General features: G+C 43.3%; 1 protein-coding gene across 1 annotated transcript; it reads right to left on the reverse strand.

The window, feature by feature from the left end:
• Positions 1 to 1212: 1212 nt before the first annotated feature.
• On the reverse strand, positions 1213 to 2773 carry LOC101105166 (actin-related protein 2/3 complex subunit 1A-like). Its single transcript, XM_042248569.1, is given in 2 exon segments — positions 1213 to 2270; positions 2272 to 2773. Coding segments are annotated over 2 exon segments (1158 nt in total). The 5' UTR covers positions 2728 to 2773; the 3' UTR covers positions 1213 to 1568.
• Between the last annotated feature and the right edge of the window lie 6338 nt (positions 2774 to 9111).

The raw sequence follows: 9111 nt of genomic DNA on the forward strand, positions 1-9111 counted from the left end.
GCACAGAAATGTGGGCCTTGATTCTGCCTTTCACATGGGCCCAGGCTTCTTAGCATGATGTTCTAGTAGGAAGAGTGTTCCTAAATATTATCTCCAGTAAAAAGGAAAGTATTAGTAAGCTTGATCAGTGGTTTGCAATATGTATAGTATTTACAAAAATAATGGGAAAGTCTTAAATGTGTGCTAACTCATACTGGAACATAATGACCATCAACCAAGTAACAGAGCTGCCTCGGAAGTTGTCCATATCCCTACGGTGGGAACTTGCCATATCCACATGGTGGGAACTTCCTTGCTTGTCACCCAACTATCTTCCCTTTGGCTCTGACTTTATGATTAGAAGGTGACAGGAACAATTTGCTACTAGGATTTTAATTCTTTTTTTTTCAGTATTCATTTATGAGAAGACATGCTATTTCTGTGGCTCAGTTTCCTCATCCCCTTTTATTTGAGTATGCAAATATCCCCTTTACAATGACCTATAAAACAGTGATGACTATCACATAGGGAGCATAAGGATAATACTTTACTGCCCAACAGCACTAAGAACCTTGATTTAGATCAAGTAAATATAACTAGCCACATTGAAAACCATAACCTGTACTTGTTGTTGTTTGGTCACCCAGTCATGTCTGACTCTTTGCATCGCTATGGACTGCAGCATGCCAGACCTCTCTGTCCCTCACCATCTCCTGGCATTTGCCCAAGTTCATATCCATTGCATCGGTGATGCCATTCAGCCATCTCATCCTCTGATGCCCTCTTCTCCTTCTGTCCTCAATCTTTCCCAGCATCAGAGTCTTTTCCAATGAATTGACTGTTTGTATCAGGTGACCAAAAATATTAGAGCTTCAGCTTCAGCATCATTCCTTCCAATGAGTATTCAGGGTTGATTTCCTTGAAGATTTGACTGGTTTGATCTCCTTGCTGTCCAAGGGACTCTCAAGAGTATTCTCCAGCACCATAGTTCAAAGGCATCAATTCTTTGGGGCTTAGCCTTCTTTACAGTCCAGCTCTCACAACCGTATGTGACTACTGGAAAGACCATAGCCTTGACTACACAGACCTTTGTCAGCAAGGTGGTGTCTTTGCTTCTCAACACACTGTCTAGCTTTGTTGTAACCTGTGGAGCAAGTGTCAATTGACATTTATGATGAAGAAAATTGTGCCTTCCAGGCATACATGAGTTTTCTTTCTTTTTTTTTTTTCATATTCAGTGTTTTTATTTAATTTTTTTTTTAGCAGACAATTTACATACCTCCCCACCCCTTCCTTTAAGTTAGTGTTGACAACGTTCCATAATAAACTACTTAAAGAGAAGCTTTGGTCAAGAATGGAATGAAATTGCAAAACAAAACAAAACAACCCCCCAAGCAAAACCCAAATCACTGCTGCTTTAAAAAAACCCAACACTTTCACCAATTATATTCAAACAAAACACACAATGAGGTTTGCGCCATGTGCGTCTTCAGTGTTTCCTGGCAGCGGGCTCCCCTCCCCGTGACATGGCAGCGCTGCCCCGGCGCAGCCGGTCCGTCCTCATGCTGGGTCTGGAGGCTCGCTCAGCTTCACATTATCCGAAGACCCTGGATGGAAGACTCTAAGGTCTTGAAGTCCCAAATGGTCATGGCCCCGTCGATGCCGGTCGTGCAGAACTTGCGACAATCTTGCTTGTCCACCTCGTAAATAGACACTTGAGTAATGCTGTTCTGGTGCAGCGTCTCCAGGGCCGTGTTGCGGTCCTCGGCCGTGGCCCGCTTGTCCATGTTGCGGAAGCGCTCCATGGCCGACATGTTGCGCTGGATGCTCTGTTTGGGGATGTCCAGCTTGGAGACGAAGGTCAAGCAGCCGCGGTCGTCGTAGTTAAAGAGCATGGGGCAGCAATCGTGGCCAGCAGCCACGACGCTGTTCTCTGAGACGAACGACACACTCAGGAGGGGCAGGAACTCTGTCTTCAGAGTTGAGACCTGCACGCTTTTTGAGGCGTCGGCAACGGACACGGTGCTGTCATGGCTGACCCAGGCCAGGCGGCTGCCGCTGGCTGAGAAGCTGACCCCATGCACCCAGCCGCCGGTGCCGCTGCCCCCAAACTCGGACATCAGCTGACCGAAAGGCATCTTGCTGCCCCAGGGCGTGCTGGCTGGCTTCTCATCCACTTCTTTAATGTAGGTAGAAAACACTCTGCATTTGAAGTCGCAGGATCCCGCGGCCAGCAAGACGTTGTTGGGATGCCAGTCCAAGCTGAGGACCGTGGAGCGGATGGGTTTTTTTAATGTGCTTGCTCACCCACCAGTCATTTTCAGACTCGAAGTAACAGACAGAGATGAGTCGTGCTCCACTGCCCACAGCAAACCTGTTCTCTAGCGGGGACCACTTGACGAAAGTGGCCGCCCGGTTAATTCTCAGGATCACCAGGGTTGGCTTCCAGACACCATCCTTCTGACTCCAGACGTAAGCGTTGCGGTCGGCCCCGCAAGTGACGATGCGGTCACTCTTGGGAGCCCAGTCGATACCTGTGATGTGTCCATTGTGTTCCTTGAGTTCATGGGCTTTCACCCACTGGCCCCCATTCTTCTTATAGATGTGGACCTCGTGATTATTGGGGCTAAGGGCGATCTGGGTACGATCCCTGTTCCAGGCATGACAGGTGATTGGCTCCAGTAAAAACTGATGCAGGGACATTATTCTTAGTGTTTTCAAAGGATAGAAAGCTGGGATCGGGGCCATCCGGACGGGCTTGGAGCGTTGAATTCGCGGACTCTGGTCAGTCGACACGAACAGGCTCCGGAGGGCGCGGGCGGAGCGAGTTTTCTTTCTAACAGCAGCATGGTCACACTTAGATTTCTCTGTGTTTCTGTTGTCTGGCTGTGGTGGGAGTGAAGGGAGGATTGTCACAATTCCTATTTGCTGAGAGTTTCTGTTGGAGAGTACCATAGTTTTCCTTCATCTGTAATCAGGGAGAATTGTCTAAGACCAGCAGTGATATAAGTTGATGGAGACGTGGCATGTTGGAGAGTGCCATGGGAGATATCTTGGAGGGCTCCTCTGTCTTCATAGGGATTGCATATTCAGACATGGCTTATAATGCTGATCTAGGAGTTTTGGAATGGAAACTGGCGGGGGAAGGAGACAGTCTCCATCAGTCTGTATGTTCATTCTCCCCATATCAGTATGGTACAATAGAATGGTAAGGGCTGTCAGCAGCATTAACTGGACTCATTTGCTTGAGAGAAGCAGATACAGTTGTGACAAGTCATGTGAAAGTGACTTTGTTGAAATTTTTATTCAGCTGAAGGCCAAGCAGACTTGCTGCTTTTCAAAGAGCAGGAGATTAAGAAGACTGTTACAACCGGGGTGGGTTCAGATGCTCAGAAAATAGAAATACTCCATCTTCCATCTCCAGACTTTATAACATGGTATAGGTTGTATCTTGATCAGTATTTCAAAAAATAAACTAATTTCAAGAACAGGTATTATTTGGGTGGTCTGAGGACATAAGGCTAAACCTTCAGATATTGTAGCACATTTTGATGGTATAGGAAAGGACTCCTTTCCTGTGCCATCACTTTCATCACCAGAAAGTGTGGCCTCACTTGCACAGATGGAAAGAATGGGTCAGATTTATACATAATTCTCAGGCATTTCTTGTGTTTGGAATATGAAGTATTATAGGATTTCAGTCTATTCAGATGAGAAACAATGAGTACCCAGGTTTGATGCCTGATGCGGGATGCTTGGGGCTGGTGCACTGGGATGACCCAGAGGGATGGGGTGGGGAAGGAGATGGGAGGGGGGTCCAGGATGGGGAATACATGTATACCCGTGGTGGATTCATGTCAATGTATGGCAAAACCAATACAATATTGTAAAGTAATTAGCCTCTAACTAAATAAATTTATATTTTTTTTAAAAAAGAGAAATAATGAGTACTATTATAAACACTTAAAAAAGCAGGAGATCATTTCTTAAAATCCTTCCACTGTCTGTTGGTGGTCTGCTCAGCACTCTGATTAAAGGAAAAAAGAAACAAAATGGTTTTGTCGAAAGGGTGTAGTCTTCATCTTGTCTGTTTTAAAATAAATACTTATCCCAATATATTTTTTAAGAACTCTAACTACCTCCAGATGCAGCACCTTGAAACATTACGAATTTGTATACGATGTAAATTTGAACATAATATGATCAGTGATTGGCTGTCACCAGACTTATTTCGTTAACTTAGCAAATTGTTGCCCCATTTATACAGTTGAAGGTTTTGGACCTTTCTGAACAGTGTATGATGGACTTTTACTCTGTAGTTAAACTGTGTTTCAGAACTAAACACTAAAGCTTAGGACCCTACATATTCCCCATTTTTCTCTGAATATATGTGGAAAGGAAGAAGTATTAAAGGGAAATCTATCAGATTTATAGATACTATGATTCAAATGGAAGAATGGTAATAACGGTACTGAGACTGAGCTCAGCTTACCTCTGTAGGTGGGGGCAAGGGGTGAAGAGGACTGGAGATACTGATAGCAGGTATGAGAACCTTGATTTTTCAAGTCAAAGGTGTTTGTCTTTTTGAAAATTTGTCTCTTCTATACTAACTTTTTTGATGGGGAGAGGGTTAGAATAAATGTCAGTTTCTCGAATTTTCTTTCCCTCCCTTCTTCCTTCTCTTCTTGCCAGATGGCATATGGGCACCCGGAAACCTCTGAAACCTTATGGCATCAGAGGGAGAGTTGTCTGGCCTATGTGCTGACCTGGGGAGTTCTCTAACATCTCTGAGTGTGTTTCATTCTCTGTGGGATTTATGATACTGTAAGTAAACAAGTCAATCCTAAAGGAAATCAACCCTGAATATTCATTGGAAGGACTGATGCTGAAGCTGAAGATGGCCACTTTGGCCGCCTGATGTGAAGAGCCAGCTCACTGGAAAAGACCCTGATGCTGGGAAAGACTGAAGGCAAAAGGAGAAGTGGGAGGCAGAGGATGAGATGGTTAGATTGCGTCACCAGCTTCATAGACATGAACTTGAGCAAACTCCGGGAGATAGCGGAGGACAGGGGGGCCTGGTGTGCTGCTGTCCATGGAGTCACAGAGTCGAACATGACTCAGCAATTGAACAACAGCAACAAAGCAGTGGGTTCTGTTTGTATTCAGGGCAAGTCAGCAGCTGTTGCTGCCGCTGTCTGCGATCCTTGTGATGGCTTCTGGCTACTCGCCTTACGAATCTATGGCTCCATGCACCTTCTCAACATTTTTCTTTTACTAGTTCTCCCTGGGTGGAACTTCTGGATCTTTCCTTGAGTTGCATAAATCCTGAATAATCCAAAGCAAATTCTCATTTGAGACCTTTCTTTTTATCTGAACACAGCTAATTGCTGTATGTTCCCAACAACAGTTACCCAGTATCGATGCAGAGCACATCGGTATCAGTTCTAAAAGAAGTGTAATTACTGTTTGCCCTCAGATCTCACCAACTCTCTTTCCTTCCATCCCCTCCCTACTCTCAGCCACGGTGTTTGTGGTGGGGGAGGGGCAGGGCCAAAACATTAACAGAGGTTCCACAGTCACCTCACCTTTCTCTCCTCTCACCCTCTCCCTCCTGTGCGACAAGAAAGGCCTCTAGAAAGACTACAGTTTACATCCTTTCTTCTCCATGGCTTGTAGCAAATCTGTGCTTTATGATTCTTGTTCTTTAAAGGAAAGCTTTAGGAATTTAGGAAACCCTTTTCTTTCTCAGGTGCAGAGCTTGGCATTAAGCCTATGCTTTCATGACCAACTGTACCTAACTTTTTAAAAGTTTATTTTGAAACCTGAAAATGAAGACTTTCTTCTTTGTTCTTGGCTGGTTCTGCTTATGCTCTGAAATAATGACCACTTCATCCTTGATGAAGATTTGGATAAGAGGAATTACCCCCAAAGTGAAAATTATATCAGATGGTATTTCAAACTATTACCCTATTTTACAGTTATTAACCACTTCTAGTTATTTCCAAGCATAAGTATATTCTTTTCCGGGACCAGCATTATAGGCAAGTTATAAGAAATGAAAGAGTATTCCATGATAGAGTAAAATTATCCTATGAAACAAGTTTAAGGAATATAGATTCTTCTACTTTTTAAATCATATGAAGAGAGGGCATGAGAAGAAGATTGAGTTGATGTGTTGGTGGTATCACATAATAAGTTATGAGGTTAAATTTATGTTGGTGATATTATATGACTGATATTACTCCTACTCTCTCAAAACCTCTCTGTGGTGCTCTAACATCTAGATTTGGTGACAGACAGCTGAGAACAGCAGGGAACAGCTGAGAACAGCAGTTACTCATTAGGATTAACTCTGATAAATTAGATTCAAGTAAGGACTAACTTCCTGGCAACCATCTTTGCCACCACTGTGTGCATGCATGCTAGCTCACTTGAGTCTTGTCCGACTCTTTGTGACCCTGTGGACTGTAGTCCACCAGGCTCCTCTGTCCATGGGATTCTCCAGGCAAGAATACTGAAGTGGGTTGCTGTGCCCTCCTCCAGGGCATCTTCCTGACATAGGGATTGAACCCACTTCTCCTGCATTTATGATCAATGTCAAGATAACAGTGAAAACAGAAATTTGCTTTGAAATATCCAAAAGCATTTTAGTCTCTCCTTTCAATTTAGAAGGCAAGTACTTCTAAGCAGCAACTTGAGTTGTTCTGAAAGGATCAAGAATATGTACTCAAGAGTGTCGATGTTTTCTGATTGTGTCACAGGAGAAGTTTTTGTCTTAATAATTTGATTGAGATTTAAGATGAGTGACTATGCCACAGATATGTCATGTATTTCTGAAAATGTCTAAGCAATATTAGCTATGTTCTAGATAAGTTAGTATATTATACTCAGTAGATTAATCTATAATTTCATGGTACAAACTCAGAAAAAGTTTTAATAATTTTGCATGGCATATGGAATTTAGAATTTCCTTTGAACTTTGCAAATGGATGGGCATTAGATAAACAGGGAGAAAAGGTTATATTTAGTAGGAAGGCCAGTGACAGTGAATACAGTGATTATGAGAGGGTGAGAACATCCATTTGACTGTATTAGAGGCTGAAAATAGAAGTGAAAGCTGAATGCTGGAATACTCAAAAGCAAGCAACAAAAGTAGTGAAGTGACATTATGGAAGCAGGTGAGGTCTATACTTTCTTCCGCTCAGTAGCGCAAAAGAAACAAATTGGATGCTCTTTGACTTTGGTACCAGCTCTCCTTAAATTATTCAAGAAGACTCTAGAGTGTATCGTGAGTGACTCTGTTTTATCCTGCCGATCTTGTTTTCTCTCTAACTCCCCATGATGAACCTGAACGATGGCTGCATGTGTCCTCGGTTGTTGCCATGACATCATCTCTCATCTCCAGTGTAGATGTTGTGGCTTGGCACCCAGGTCACGGTTCTATCTCCTGCTTTTGTTGTGCTTCTAATGTCTGTAACATTCAACTCTTCATGGTCCTATGGCTAAAGTGGGACTATGCCCACTTAAGTTACACTCTGTTACTTGGTTAATGAAGCAGCAAGCTCTCTCTTCTCAGGGCCTTGCCTAAAATTGTTGTTCAGTTGCTCAGTCATGTCCAACTCTTTGCAACCCCATGGACTGCAGCACGCCAGACTTCCCTGTCCATCACTATGTCCCAGAGCCTGCTCAAACTCATGTCCATTGAGTCAGTGATGCCATCCAACCATCTCACCTTCTGTCATCCCCTTCTTCTCCTGCCTTCAAACATTCCCAGCATCAAGGTATTTTCCAGTGAGTCAGTTCTTTGCATCACATGGCCAAAGTATTGGAGCTTCAGTTTCAGCATCAGTCCTTCCAAAGAACATTCTGGACTTGACTGGTTTGATCTCCCTGCTGTCCAAGGGACTCTCAAGAGTCTTCTTCAGCACCATAGTTCAAAAGCATCAGTTCATGACTCCCAGCCTTCTTTGTAGTCCAACTCTCACATCCATACATGACTATTGGAAAAATCACAGCTTTGACTATACAAACCTTTGTCGGCAAAGTAATGTCTCTGCTTTTTAATATGCTGTCTAAGATGGTCATAGCTTTTCTTCCAAGGATCAAGCATATTTTAATTTCATGGCTGAAGTCACCATCTGCAGTGAATTTAGAGCTCAAGAAAATAAAGTTGCCTAAAATTATCACAGCCTATTTCCCCATGGGCTCTGACTACAAATTGTAGAGGGTAAGGGAGAAAGCCAGAAGAGAGTTTTGATTTACACACACGAAACAGTTGTATTAGTTAGCTACTGTATAACACATTATTCCAAAACTTAACCACTTAAAGAAAAGTACTATATCACATGATTTCTGCTAGTCAGGACTTGAGGCATGGCTTAGCCAGGTCCTCTGGCCCAGTGTTCCTCATCAGGCAGAGTCAAGGCGTCAGCAGGGGTCTCACATCAAGGTTCACCTGAAGGAGGGCTCAGGTCTCCTGCTAACCAGTTCCTTATCAGATTGGCCTGTCTTACAGCAGCTCAGAACACAGCGGCTGGCTTTTCTCAGGGCACGTGAGGGAGAAAGCAACTGAGAACTAGCAAGACATAATTCTCTTCCTTTTGTAAACTAATCTCTGAAGTGTCATCACTTTTGCTATATTTTATTTGTTAGGAAATCAGTTGGTCCAGGCCATATTCAAGGGGAGGGAATTACTAAGGACATGAATGCCTGGAAGGAAAGATCACTGGGGCCCTTTCAGAGGCTGCCTTCCACAACTTTTGAGAATTTATCATCTTTTCAGGTGATCGTATCCTTTTGTTTCTTGAGGTGATTGTATCTTGAGTTTCTTGTAGAAGTACCAGGCAAACTCAGAAATACCTGAACTTGTACAGGCTCGTATTCTCAGATTTGCTTTGTAATTACTTCAGAAATAAAATCTGGCAGCAATATATGAGGTGAATTAGAGACTGTGTGTGGTTGAAGCAGTAAACTAAAGGACGACTGTAACAGTCCTGACAGGAAGTAATGAGTCTAAACCAGGATGGTAGGAAGCTGAAAAGGAGGCTATACATGCAAAACAGGCAGAAAAGAATGACTTGAAAATCATTGCTTCCAGTCTGGGTATCAAAGTGAGAAAAAAAGGAACAGTGA

The sequence above is a fragment of the Ovis aries genome, chromosome 4 (genome assembly GCF_016772045.2).
Source record: "Ovis aries strain OAR_USU_Benz2616 breed Rambouillet chromosome 4, ARS-UI_Ramb_v3.0, whole genome shotgun sequence".
Classification (NCBI taxonomy): domain Eukaryota; kingdom Metazoa; phylum Chordata; class Mammalia; order Artiodactyla; family Bovidae; genus Ovis; species Ovis aries.